This window comes from Schistocerca americana, chromosome 3, assembly GCF_021461395.2.
Source record: "Schistocerca americana isolate TAMUIC-IGC-003095 chromosome 3, iqSchAmer2.1, whole genome shotgun sequence".
Lineage (NCBI taxonomy): Eukaryota > Metazoa > Arthropoda > Insecta > Orthoptera > Acrididae > Schistocerca > Schistocerca americana.
The window spans coordinates 910750413-910765336 of NC_060121.1; the positions used below are offsets into that span (position 1 = coordinate 910750413).

At 45.1% G+C, this 14924-nt stretch overlaps 1 protein-coding gene across 1 annotated transcript; it reads right to left on the bottom strand.

Moving 5' to 3' along the window:
- Positions 1-251: 251 nt before the first annotated feature.
- On the bottom strand, positions 252-14573 carry LOC124607452 (cuticle protein 18.7-like). Its single transcript, XM_047139786.1, has 2 exons — positions 14426-14573; positions 252-1239 (listed from the first exon to the last, which is right to left on the bottom strand). Exons 1-2 carry the CDS (start codon positions 14438-14440, stop codon positions 406-408), a joined length of 849 nt encoding a protein of 282 aa, XP_046995742.1. The 5' UTR covers positions 14441-14573; the 3' UTR covers positions 252-405.
- Between the last annotated feature and the right edge of the window lie 351 nt (positions 14574-14924).

Consider the following 14924-nt stretch of genomic DNA (forward strand, 5'->3'; position numbering starts at 1 on the left):
TGTTTGACTCAATGCCCAGGCGTATCAAGGCCGTTATTACGGCCAGAGGTGGTTGTTCTATCTATGCACCCAAATTGCGTGAAAATGTAATCCCATGTCAGTTCTAGTATATTTGTCCAATGAATACCCGTTTATCATCTACTTTTCTTCTTGGAGTAGCAATTTTAATGGCCAGTAGTGTACATACGAATAACCCTGTACAAACACTTAAGTTATAAGGAAGGATCACTGTAGAAATAACGAAACTGTAATTGTGTTTGCGAAAATAAATTTAATCTGCCTAACTTTGTACAGAGGAAGTCGGCGGCTAGAATGACGCCAGGAGTATTACGATGCCTGGTCCGTTGTAGGTGTGGTGAGCCGTGGTGATCGCGAGACTAGCAGCAGAGTGGCGGTGGTGGGGGTTCAGCCGAAGATGCGGGCCTTGGCCTGCAGGTGGGCGATGGCGTCGGCGGCGCGCGCGGCGGCCACCTCGGGGGTGTACTCGGGCACGCCCTTGTCGTTGATGACGATGTTGGCCTCAGCGGGGGCGGCGGCGATGGCGACGGGGGCGGCGGCGCCCACCGAGTAGCTGATGGCGGGGGCGGCGGCCACGGCGTGGTAGCCGTAACTGATGGGCGCCAGGTGGCCGATGGGGGCGGCCGCCACCGTCGAGTAGGCGAACGACTTGGCCGGGTTCACGGCCACCACGGCGGGGGCGGAGTAGGCGATGGTGGCGGCCGGCGCGGCGGGGATGACGGCGGGGGCGGCGGGCACGGCGACGGGGGCGGGCTCGGGCTCCTCGGGGGCGGCGGCGGCGCGCGCGGCGGCGTCGGCCACGGCGGCGGCGTGGGCAGCCTTAGCCTCGGCCACCTCCGGGGTGTCTTCGACCGGCTTGGGGGCCTCGAGGGCGGGGGCCTCGGGGGCGGCGGGGGCCACGGGCAGGTTGGAGGCGGCGACGCGGAAGCCGTTGACGGCGTCGGCCGTGTAGCGCACGCTCTGCAGCTCGCCCTTCTCGTCCACGTACGAGTAGCCGCCGGCGACGGAGCCGTCGAAGGCGCGCGCCTCCGACTTGGCGGAGAGGCCGCCGTGGTAGCCGTAGCTGTACTGGCCCAGCTCGTCCTGCGCGTGGTACTGCGACGTCAGCGCGACGGGCGCGGCCGCGTAGGCGATGGGTGCGTGGATGGCCGAGTAGGGCAGGGCGCCGTGCAGGAAGCCGGGCCTCGCCACCGCCACCGCCACCAGGGCGCAGAGTACAACCTGCGGACGGAGAAAAGGAACACACGTATCAGCTGGACAGCTCGAGGCGAAACTTTTACACAAAACAGTTTGGAAATCCGCCGCGTTCGGGACTTAGGGGCGTGGGGTGCAACATTACCGATCATGGACAAGCACCGAACTTGACTTTAGGATAGGATTAGTTGTAGGACTTAGATTAGGTACTATTTCTAGGAACCTGCAGCGACTAACATCTTGGCCTGCCCAGTGTCAGGGGCACGCTCATTGGGTGTAGATCAATGAGCAAGGCTCTATAAGTACGTTTATACATTTGACTGACACATATGTAACGCTGCAGGCATTAGTAACTAGTTAATAGATAGGTTAATTAAGTAATTCACATACAATCAAAATCAACTAACTTTGCCCATTGCAGTTATCCTGTATCTCGCTTTACTACCTAGTTACTTATATATAACTTAGGATTTAGCTGCAATTGTAACCATTGTATCATCATCTGGACCCACTAATCATATAAGGTAGTGGGTTAAAACTGCATAATTATTAAGATATGGAAAAAAAGATTTTTTTAAAAAAGCAGGTAAACGCTGTCTTACAGTCGGACAGTGTTCGGAGGATTGTGCTGAAACGGTAGCATTCTTCAATTTAGTTTGTTCAGTGTGTAACTTTGTCGACCGGTCAGTGCGTTGTTGCACATGTGTACGTAGAAAGATGGCTAGGATTTAGATACAGTCGATGGTAAGATCATTAGTGAAGCTCAGACTGGGCAAGGATGCGGAAAGAAATCGGGTAATGATATGGTTTCTGATGTTCAGCCGAGCTGTTTATGCCATCTTTACGCCCACCATTTCTACAACTGACCCAGAGGTCTTCTTCATGTGCTTGAAATGGTTCAAATGGCTCTGAGCACTATGGGAATCAACTTCTGAGTCTCCTAGAACTCAGAACTACTTAAACCTAACTAACCTAAGGACATCATATACATCCATGCCCGAGGCAGGATTCGAACCTGCGACCGTAGCGGTCGCGCGGTTTCAGACTGTAGAGCCTAGAACCGCTCGGCCACTCCGGCCGGCTCTTCATGTACTGCGAGATTTGTTGTTTTCTGCACTCGCTGAGTGGACATCTGTTCGAAATAATGGGAATAAGAACAGGATCATCAGCTCGGCTGAAAACCAGAAAGCGGACCACCAACCAATAGCTTCGATAAAATCTGAACTGTCACAATAAATCGACAGTTTTCTCTTGACCATAACTACCCTACATTTGCTTTGGGTAGTTAGGGAAACCACAGAAAAGTTAAATTTGAATGTCACGTGACTTGGAAACCTGCTGCTCTCGAGTGCGAGCTCAGTGTTGTAATCACTGCGCCACCACGTTCCCGAGATGAGAATGGATCAAAAGAACGAGAGCGTGAAGCTCAGTTCCAACAAGTAATGTGTTCGCCATAGGAGCATCCGAGAGAAGGTCCACCTCTGATTGGCTACGAATACTACCACATGTTCTCGTAACGTGAGATACTAAGCAGGGGTTAGAGAGGTAAGCTGACACACAGTATACTGATTAAAAACTGTACATCATCACTTCTCGTCTATCAGTCCAAATAGTGGCAACTGACTGAAACAGACAATCAACAGGTGAGTCATCACCTAACTAGCAAACTTAGACACAGAATCGGGTGCTTTAAAGTCATAGAAAACGTGAGTTCCCAAAAGCTTTCCTTCCATTTTAGAGTTTCCTTGAAGATCCTGCTCAGCATGTCAACAGTAGCATGTTCCTTCTCTCACGTAGATAGTTTGCACCCTTCTGTCGACGCTTTGTTAAACAGCGTAACTAATAACGAGTCCACATTATAAGACAGCAGTAAACAATACATACTAAATGTTTTAAGGGTAATATGATTAACTACTTGGTGCAGGAACCATCATTTTATCCGTCAGAAGCCATCAGTACGGCGTGAACTGGTAAAAGTTTGACTCTGGCTTCTCAACACAAACCACTTATCGAAACTGTAACTGTAAACCCGCGATTTTTATGTCAGTTCGCCAGAAAAGTGAAGAAAATAAGACGAGTGCTGCCTGCTGCGTTGAGTATTTTCATTAAATCTGTGAGGGTCTCTGTGAAATTCTCGTGCTAGTCAAACACATCCCTTAACGAACCGCGCCGCTGTTCTTAGAAACTTTTCTGTCTCTTTTTATTACTTCGCTTGGTAAGACGAAGAACTATCAAGAATTGTATAATTGTATAGTCATCCGCGGCCAGAGTCAGTTGAGATAAAAGTTTTGTGGTGTGCTTGATAATGGAACCCTAACTGAACAAAAGTCAAGCCATGTTCGTAGGTTTTGTCGACCTGGAAAAAGCTTTCGAGAATGTCAAATGGTGCAAGTGTTCGAAATTCTGAGAAACATAGTGGTACGCTATAGTGGAAGTCGATTAATATAGAATACGTACAAGAATCATGGGGTAACAATAACACTGAAAGAGCAAGAACGATGTGCTCGGATTAAAAAGGGTGTAAGACAGGGATGCAGTCTTTTGTTCCTACTGTTCAATCTACACATCGAAGATGAAACGACGGAAATAAAAGAAAGGTTCAAGAGTGGAATAAAAATTTAAGGTGAAAGGATATCAATGACAAAATTCGCTGATGATATTGCTATCCTCAATGGACGTAAAGAAGAATTACAGGATCTGCTGAATGGACGAACAGTCTAACGAGTGCGAATATGAAATACGGAAGTGATGAGAAGTACCAGAAATGAGAAGATCAGAATTGGTGATCCCGAAGTAGAAGAAGTTAAGGCACGCTGCTACCTAGGTAGAAAAATAACCAGTGACGGAAGGAGCAAGGAGAACACCAAAAGCAAACCAGCACTGGCTAAAAGGGCATTCCTGGCTAAGAAAAGTCTACTATTATCAAACGTAAGCCTTAATTCTAGGAAGAAATTTCTGAGAATGTACGTTTTAAGCACGGCTTTGTATAGTAACAGAATATGGACTGTGGGGTAACCGGAACAGACGTGGTGCTACAGATGACTGTTGAAGATTAGGTGGACTGATAAGGTAAGGAATGAGGAGCTTCTCTGCAGAATCAGTGAGGAAAGGAATATGCGGAAAACACAGACAAGAAGAAGGGACTGGATTACAGGACATCTCTTAAGATATCAGGGATTAACCTCGATGGTACTTTAAGGAGTTGTAGAAGGTAACAGCTGTAAAGGAAACAGAATTTGGAATACATCCAACAAATAATTGAGGGCGCAGGTTGCAATTGGTACTCTGAGGTGAAAAGATTAGTACAGGAGAGGAATTCGTGGGGTGCCACATCAAATCAGTCAGAAGACTGATGACTCACAATAATATTTTTAAAAAATTGCATTCCTAACGGTGCTGAATCGGGCATCTGCCTTCAAGATTTACATGCTCATTCCACATTGTCTCTGCAGACAGATACTCGTGCATTGTTAAAAGTTTTGACATTACTACCGCTGTTCTTTTAGTCTTTTTACACGGGTTATAGTGCGTTTGTTTACGTTTATAGTCTATCGACCGTCTTTGAACCAAAATCTGATTCACCTGCGAGTCTCTGCGCACTTAGAAACGATTGTTAACTACATCACCTTAGTACACATTGTGCAAAGGTCACTGGAAGGGTTGTCCATTTTGAGATGTGCTGTGTGTTGGGTGCAGCTTACGGCGCTGAGTAGACGCCATGTGTGAGCAGTCTGTTACTGTCAGGTTTGTAGTGAACATGACGGTACATGGTGATTTAACCGACTTTGGACTTGGAATGACAATCGCTGGAAAATGTATAGGTTATGGCACACTGGAGACCACACGATCATTCGGGATTCCAGTGTCAGCAGTATGTGGGGTGGAGCTTTAGTATTCCAGAGACAATGTTTCCACTCAAGTAAACTGCCGCATAAGACGACCAAAGATATTTTACGAGTGGACGTCACGTCGCCTGCTTGTGGTATATACAAGGTGTTTCGAAATTTCTATAACAGGCTTCTAGCCGTTGTAGACGGCACTTACTATGTGAAGTTTTGATAAGAAACTCAAGACGGGAAATGCACCGTTTGGATATAAAATAGGTTTGAACATCAAATCAGTTTCAATTCTCTGGCTTGACGATGCGTCGTCGTTAGTCGCTGTTGTCATTAAATACAGTACATCACATGCCATTTTCGTCCGACTACAATAGGGGCTGCGAGAGATTGGTACGATCACAACTAGAAGGGTTCACTTGAAATAAGACCGTCTCGATTGCAAAACTTTTTTTTATTTACAGGGGCATCACCAGATTGGCGTAAAAATTAATGTGGAAAGTCAGCATTCGTCCAATAATGCCCACATATAGCATTTCCTGTAGGTAAAAAAGGTTTTGCAGTTGAGACTTTCGTAACCGGTTGCTGTACCTAGCAACCACTATGGAATGGAACCAATTTCAAGAGGGTTGACTGTGGTCCTCCAAGGACGCGCTGTACTGTCAACTTCGAAGCGGGCGTCCTTCGTTACGCACAAGAGGACACGACAGCGAGTACACGAAACATTGCCCATGCCATAGACTCAGCCTCCGCTGTGTGCATACTGTGAAGCGGAAAGTTGGAAAATGATCTGATCTTGCCGTTTATTTTGCATCCGAATGGTACATTTGCGGACATAGATTACTTACTAAAACTTTATCTACTAAGCCCCCTCTACAACGTCTAGAAGCCTGCAACAGGAATTGTGAAACATCGTGTATATAATAAACAGCAGATGTCCTTTCACACTACTTTGGGACAAGCAAAACGCCACCTTCCATTGTGACGTTGCCTTCCCAACAAGAACAACTGGAATTCCACCGCGGCAGCTGCGCGGTCAGCCTACCAGATTGCTGACCAATAGAGTGCGTGTTTGATTCCCGGGTGGGTAGAAAATTTTCTCCAGTGGGGTACTGGACGTTGGGTTGTCTTTACGTTCACAAGAAAATCGTCTTCAGTACCCCATGGTATCGTCTCTTCATTACTGAGATGGCTGAATGGGCACGACCAGACAGCCAAGAAACTGAAAAAAAAAAAAAAAAAACATCTGAGCATAGCTTGCTTGGAGTTCTTCAGTCCAGTATCTCGTACGCATGTATTTTGTTTACTAGTTTTTTTTGTAATGGTTAGTTGTATTTCGTCGTAGCGGACGTCACATGACATCCGTAGAAGTTCGTTGTTGATCTTTTCACTCATTTTTTTCATTGCAGAGGCCAACCAGCTCTCTGACCGAACACGCTGAGCTACCGTGCCGGCGTTGCTTGCGTGGAGTTCTTCAGTCCAGTATCCCGTACCCATGTATTTTGCTTACTAGAAGACGGTGTAGAATTGTATCGGAAGCTTCTGAAAGTCAAGAAACTCGACATCAGTCTGAGTTCTGCCGTGTACTGCCTTCCGGATCTCATGAACAGGGGAAGCTGGGTCGTCTACATCTACATGGTTACCCTGCAATTCACCATTAACTGCGTGGCAGAGGGTTCATCTAACCACATTCAAGCTGTTTCTCTTCGGTTCCAGTCTCTAACAGCGCGCGGGAAAAACAAGCTCTTAAATATTTCTATGCGAGCTCTGATTTCTCTTATTTTATCGTGATGATCATTTCTCGCTATGTAGGTGGTAACCAACAGAATATTTTCGCATTCGGAGGAGAAAGTTGGTGATCGTAATTTTAGGAGAAGATTCTGCCGCTACGGAAAACGTCTTTGTTTTAATGACTGTCACTCTAATTCACGCATCACGTCCGTTGCATTCTCTCACCTTATTCGCGATAGTAAAAAACGAGCTGCCCTTTTTTGATCTTTTTCGATGTCCTCCGTCACTCCTATCAGACGCGGATCATGTTCTTATACAGCGGTTATCTGATAAGAGAATGAATCGAAATACAGAGCCACTGACACTTATTCAACAATGGTTTGCTGTCGGTGTTCAATTACGCACGGTGCGTACGTTGTTTTTTGAAATGAGATTCTTTTGAATAATAAATCATTGTGATATTGTCGACCACTGTGCTCTCGTCGAGCTCTTGACCATTCTTATTTGTTGGTTTGGATTCCCAACTGGCACTACAGCACCTAAAATCATTCGTCTCTATCGTGTCTTGGTTATCCAAACGCTAGAATGTTCATGGAAACGAAAAGTTTACGTCTGTTGGTTTGTACATTGAAGCATCGGACACATAAGACAGTCCTGTAACCCAGGAGAAACGTGGTGTACGCAGTCTCTTTAGTCGATCTGTTGCATTTCCTAAATGTTCTGCTAATAAATGGCAGTCTTTGGTTTGCTTTACCCACACCATTACCTATGTGATGGTTCCAATTGAAATTATCCGTGGCTGTAATAGCTAAGTATTCACTTGAATTTACAGCCATTAGATTTGTGCGATTTATCGTGTAACCGAAATTTAGCCGATTTCTTTTAGTTATTAAGTGGATAGCTTTACACTTTTCATTATTTAGAGTCAATTGACACCTTTTGCACCATACAGATACCTTGTCTAAATCATTTTGCAATTGGTTTTTATCGTCTGATGACTTTAGTAGACGGTAAATGACAGCATCATCTGCAAACAATCTAAGACGGCTACTCAGATTGTCTACTAATTCGTGTACACTTTCGGTGCTTTCGGGAACCATTTTGATTCTTGCACGCGAATTGTTTGCACTACAAAAAGAAACACTGGAGTTTGTTCTTGATTGTGCAGCAGTTTCTCTTGTCCAAGATAAGTGAAAATTACAAATGCGAAACCTTAGCTGCAAAGTCAGTGCCATTTTTGAAAGCTAAAAATAATTGAATTTTGGCAGAGTGGAGAAGCACGCATTAGCTGAGAAACGGGATAACGCGAATAAGGCGACAATGCCACTGCCCGCAAGATAGCCTCGAACGCCGCCGACGCCGCGACCTTGAAGCGGAGACGCAGGCGCTTCCGTAACACAGAATCGCGTTACGACTTCTCGGAGCTACCGGGACTCGAAGGGAGACGGCCGGCAACCCGAGCGGCCGCCGCCGCCCTGCTCCGTTACAGCGGGAGCGGCAGAAAAGCCCCGTCCGGACGGCCGTGAGCGTCTTCCGCCCGGCAAGGGCGACGACACGCGCCAGCGAACCACGGCTGTCTGCAGGTCTGGATCCCCACCGCCTCCACCCACCAGTCTCCCTCCACCGCACCGCACCCCTCTTCTTTGGATTTCTATGACGGTTTTTCTACACTTGGGCAATTTTCAATCAGATACAAGTGTGTTCGCAGCTTATCCACTTTCTAGCAGTATTGAACCTGTGTTATTTACTTTCAATTTTTTTTAAACCTTCACCCAAGTATTTCAAGTACATCGGTTTCCGTGGGAGCCCATCGACGGGAAAGCAGAGTACAAGTTCTACTTTCATCACGGATATTGTCTAGGAATTTAAAGATTGTTGTTGTTGTGGTCTTCAGTCCTGAGACTGGTTTGATGCAGCTCTCCATGCTACTCTATCTTGTGCAAGCTTCTTCATCTCCCAGTACCTACTGCAACCTACATCCTTCTGAATCTGCTTAGTGTATTCATCTCTTGGTCTCCCCCTACGATTTTTACCCTCCACGCTGCCCTCCAATACTAAATTGGTGATCCCTTGATGCCTCAGAACATGTCCTACCAACCGATCCCTTCTTCTGGTCAAGTTGTGCCACAAACTTCTCTTCTCCCCAATCCTATTCAATACTTCCTCATTAGTTATGTGATCTACCCATCTAATCTTCAGCATTTAAAGATTAGAATATACAAAACTATTATTCTACCAGTTATGCAGTATGGGTGTGAGACTTGGTCTCTCACTGTGCAAAATGAAAAGCCGTTTCGAGTATTTGAAAACAAAATTTTGAGGAAAATTTTCGGAGCAAAAAGGGATGATATTAGCGGAGAGTGGCGAAAACTGCATAACGAAGAGGTTCACGAACTCTATTCAAGTCCTGACATAATCAGTATTACTAAATCACGTAGGCTGCGATGGGCGGGTCACGTAGCTCGAAAGGATGAGGGCAGGGCAGCGCGCAGAGTACTGTGGGGTCACCAAGGCGTAGATGGGGGGACAATGTGAAGGCTGAATTGAGGAGCCTAGGTATTGAAGGTGAATGGAAGGTAATAGCCCAAGACAGGGACAGATGGCGAAAATACGTTGCTGCGGTAATGGACTCTCGAGTCCGGTATGACCAGTGAGAAAGAAAGAAAGAATTTATACTACATACATTTTCAGTACTTTCAGTAAATTGATTCCTTCACCAAAAACAGACTCCCTCCCAACATTTATCCAGCTGAGTTGTCTCTAATGGACGCTGTCTAAAAATTATGTTCCGTACCTTCTCCATACTCCGTATCTTGTATCATGCTGTCTGACTGTAGCGAGGGGGAAACTTTTGTCATTCCTTCTCTGCGTTAACTGCAAGCTTGATCCATCATAGACTTCTTGCTCGTCACATGTCGATTGGTGTCAGTTGATTAGACCAGCATTTGTGAAGGCAACTCAAGGAAAGTGTCTGCACATCGTTCTCATGATTCGTACTTCTGGAAACTGAACTTACACAAGAACTTTTTTTTTTCATAACGTAGAAGTGGATAAAATTCGCGCTGTACAGAGAGTACATAAAGTCTCAAATATCGAAGTCTAAATTTCTGTTTCATGAAAGAAACATTTTCAACCGCCCTTTCGTCAATCCCAGTTATGTTCAGAAGCTTTATTATTTTTATTTACGTGTTCTACCTATGACGCTTCAGAGGTAATTCAACTATGGACAGTTTCCTCTACAGTTTAAACTGCGAAATATTTTTTTCTTGTGAGATAATATTAAAAGTGAATTCATTATTGTATGCAGGTTGAATTACTACTCCTACGAAAGATATACACTTTGGCAGCAGTTGCAGAAATTCATAGTTTTTTCTACGACCACTGTAGTATCGCATACAAATAAGAATAATAGAGCAAACCTAACAAGTTGTTTCGCATGAACCAATTTGGAAAACTCGATAAACTACCTCAGGCTGTCAAAACACTACAGTCTTGTCTTCTCCATTCAGGAGTATCAGTTGATTCACCGATTGGCTGCCTCTATCAAGAATAAGTTTGTCAGACTTTAAATCAGGATGAGTATTGCACTGCCATAGAAAACTAAGCATCTTTTAATGTTGTGACAGCGAACGTTACAGATGATTTTTGTTACGTGGATATTTTTGTTACTTTCTAAACTATGCTTACGAATACCAGCCGACTGTCTTGTACCACGTAGAAGAACGCGTTCCACAACTGCCACAATAATCAAACTTTTCCGTAGTGGACTGCCTGACCTGTCAGTACAATATTTACAGAGGGCGAATTCCTCATCTAAACTACGTTCCAGCATGGCTGACGGCCATGACTCACGCAGCGATAAATTTCTTTAAAGATTCTCTGGCACGTCTGCAGTGGAGCTTAGCCCCACCTACAGATAAACAACTAAATATATGTTCAGACGTCCTTCACTGGATCGCCGACTACTGTAGTCGACCTTGCCCGGTTTTTGACCCGTGTATTGAGTGCAAGGATGTATTCAGATCTTCGCCCACGATTGCGTAAGAAATACATTACGGTGTAGCTATCCATGATCTATATTAATGTGGGCGAATGCTGAATCGGGTATCTTGAGTGTCCCCAAATGAGTCTGGTATAGTGGACTTTTTAACAGTTCCCTATCATCTCCTTTTCACAAAAAACTCTTTCCCGATATCCAGACAAAAAAATCATTTTTAGCTGAATAATACACAAACGTCTTAATAAAGGAAAGTACAGATGGTTCCTCTAACTTGCAACGATCGAGTTACGCGCATGAGCACAAACGGATCATCCAGAATTTCAAAGTTATAGAAAGGGTGACGGAAAAAATAATGGTAATCTTGAAGTGGGGCAGCAAGACAGTAAAAATTCCTAGTATAAATTATAGAAACTGACTGTATGAAACAGGCAGAACATATTTGGATGCTACTGTAATTCAGAGTCCATGTTAAACTGTAGGACCTCCCTATAACTGGCTGGGGCAATCAGTTCAAAGGTCCGAGCAAGGCAACGGCATACCACTTCCAATAGGACAATGCCTACGAAAGCACTATTGTTTTCAAACCAACCTTGGGTTTGCTAACAACGTTACCTCAAACTTAAAAGTTGAAGAATCAAGACAGTGCATACAGCTTGAAGAAACTTGTATCCAGTAGCCGACAAAGATAGCTTGGTTTCAATTCTCACGAACCTGAGATCAATGTATGCCGGTTGTGAAGCTAGTTAGTAGTCAGCATCACCAAATAAACAGCAAGTTGTCGCTCTTTACTACACTACCTTACTGGGACTGATGACGTCCATTTCTTGGAAAATAAAACTTCTCGAAAGAAAATGGTTTCATTTGCGATACAGTAATAGCTCGTATAAAGAATTAGACTAGCCTCGTTGTTACAAGACGTTCTTCTGTCATTACATCTGCCGTTGAACGCTAGGAACCTATGAAACTGTTTTTTTGTACCGAATTATCTTTCATAGAATACGAAGAGTACATGGATATATAACACCTGAGTATTATCTGCCAGAGAGTGATACTGCAGTCCCAATTAATCCTGATCTGTAGCATAGCCCGAGGTCTAGGTTATGCTGGATAATGGTAGTTTGGTGTGAGTTGGCGAATGCAACGAAAGTGAGTGCAAAGGAGAAAATGTGGTATAATACTAACCCGTAGATGCACTTTGCCCTATTTACTGCACTTTAGTTACAGATTTTAAAAACTACGGGATAATTTGAAACAGCCTATATTAGAAAATGAACGAGTACCCGACGAGTCTGTTGATACCTTTTCGAAAAGTGGAGGGAGTTCACCCATCAGTTTATTACCTCCGAAAGAAATAAGCAGGAAGTTTCTCTTAATGAAACTACTTAGTTTGCTGAATTAATAAATACACGAAGATTGTGGGGACTACACAGACGCAAATTTGAGCAAAATAAAGTCAGGTACTTCTTCCACAACTGTGTATCGTATGACACAACAGTATTCGAGACATCGTAGGACGAACGACACAATAAATCAAGTTTTGTAACTGTGCATTAAATTGTTATGTTAGTACAGTAGATAGAAATGCTAGAAGTCAATAGATCAGGTATCGCGGGTTTTCGTCAGTGAACAAAGATTTCACATTAGGGGACATAACGTCATCATAGCGATGTATTGCAGTTGTCAAAATGCTAGCGAAGTCACATCGCCCTCCTTTCGTCTTGACAGTATTTCCCCTGGTTTTCCGAATGCCACTGAATGAAAGTTTCAGCGTATTTCAGTTCTGGTCTCTGTCTCTGTCCGGTCAGCCGTTGCGTTCCGTCTGCAACGGACTTTGAATTCGAATGGAAGATGAACTGTAAACTATGCCCCTCTGGGTCGTCCTTCAATCAAATATTTCATTGAATTGCGGAAGATGTTTCTGAAAAAGTATACTAGGTTCAAATGGGACTTAACATCTGAGGTCATCAGTCCCCTAGAACTTAGAACTGTTTAAATCTAACTAACCTAAGTACATCACACACATCCATGCCCGAGGCAGGATTCGAACCTGCGACCGTAACAACAGCGCGGTTCCGGACTCAAGCGCCTAGAACCGCTCGGCCACAGCGGCCGGCTCAAGTATACTCGGTTCAAATGGCCCTGAGCACTATGGGACTTAACACCTGGGGTCATCAGTCCCCTAGAACTTAGAACTACTTAAACCTAACTAACCTAAGGACATCACACACATCCATGCCCGAGGCAGGATTCAAACCTGCGACCATAGCGGTCACGCGGTTCCAGACTGAAGCGCCTAGAACCGCTCGGCTACACCGGCCGGCGTGGTGTAACAGAAATATAAATAATTGTAAATGTAAGGTAAATTATAAATGTAATGCTCGTAAATAGTCGACAAGATCTACTACTTTTCGAATACACTATTGGCGACGAACCATTTGAAACAGTAACTACTGTGATATATCGAGGAACATCGATGCAGAGCGACGTAAAGCGACAACATAAAACAAATAGTGGGGAAAGCAGGTGCCATACTGAGATCCTTTTGGAGAATTAAGTCATCCACGAAAGAGATGCCTTACCAAAAACTCGTTCGACCGATTGTTGAGTATTGTTCATCAGTCTGGGAGCATTACCAAATTCAATTAATGGTAAAGAGAGAGACTGAGAAGAGCGGCGCCTTTCGTCAGTGATTGTGTTCAAAAATGGTTCAAATGGCTCTGAGCACTATGGGACTTAACTTCTGAGGTCATCAGTCCCCTAGAACTTAGAACTACTTAAACCTAACTAACCTAAGGATATCACACAGTGATCTTGTAGTCGGCGCTAGGGCGTTGCGGAGATGCTGAGCAAACTCCAGTGGTGGACACTGCAAGATAGGCGTTGTGCCTCGCGGAGAGGCTTACTGCTGAAATTTCGAGAACGTACGTTCCAAGAACAGTCGGACAACACATTACTTCCACCAGATACTTCTCACGAAATGATCATGGCCAGAATAAAGAAAATAGAGCTCATGCCGAGCTTTAGCGACAGTCATCCTTCCCGCGGGCCATTACCCAATGGAACAGCAAAGTGGGGAAAAGATAGTGGTAGAGCACGCTCCATAAGGTGGCTTGAGGAGTGTAGACGTAGTTGTGGAAATATGTTGAAAATTAATGAAAAGCATAAAATGAAGAGCTTCTCAACAATCATCATCAGAAGACTTTAGTGAGACCTTTTGAGGTAGTGAAGAGTAGTTACTTGGTACAGTGAAGGTCGTAGAATTGCAAAATTGTAGAGGCGGCAAAGATTGTATATGAAATTCTGAGTGCAGTGGGTAAGTGAATCAGTACAAGATAGATAGAGTAGTAAGAGTAGTTACTTGGTGCAGTAAAGGTCGTAGAATTACAAAATTGTAGAGGCGGCAAAGATTGTATATGGAATTCTGAGTGCAGTGGGTAAGTGAATCAGTAAAAGATAGGTAGAGTAGCAGAATTACATCGAACATGCATAAATACTAATGGATTATAAAAAATGATAGTGGGTCAGACTCATTCTGTTGGCGTGCTGATGATGAAATTTTGGAGCCGAAAAGAGACGTTGAGGTGTCAAGCTAGAGATACTGCATAGCTGGAAGAGACGACGCTGCGCAGAGGACGGCGCGACTCACCAGGAGCTTGGCCATGTGTGATGTGATGTGAGCGCGGCGCTGCTGAGACGGTCCCAGTACTCGCTGCTGCGGAAGAGTGCCGTCCGAGAGCCGGACCGCCCCTTTTATAGTCTGGGGCGGCGCCGCCGGGACGCGGGCTCGGGATGCGGCGGTCTGCAGGGCGGAGCGTGGATCGCCGTCCCCACAGCCGCCGCCGCCGCCGCCGCCGCCGCCGCCGCCAAGGTCGCCGCCTCCGACCGCACACACCAACTTTTGGCATCAATTTCTCCGGATCGGCCCACTAGCCACAGGCGGTGTCCTCCAACTCGAGGATGGCCTCACCGGATTATAAACTGGCTGCATAAATATACTTTGATCGGTTTACCGTGCATAAACCTCGAGCTTCCGGGCTTCGTAATTCGATAAGCTGACCGTTACCAACCCGTGGCAGCACAAAGCCAAAGGACGGTGTAACTTACTCTCCCTCTGAAGTCAGTGACCCTACGAGACATTGTCTCTT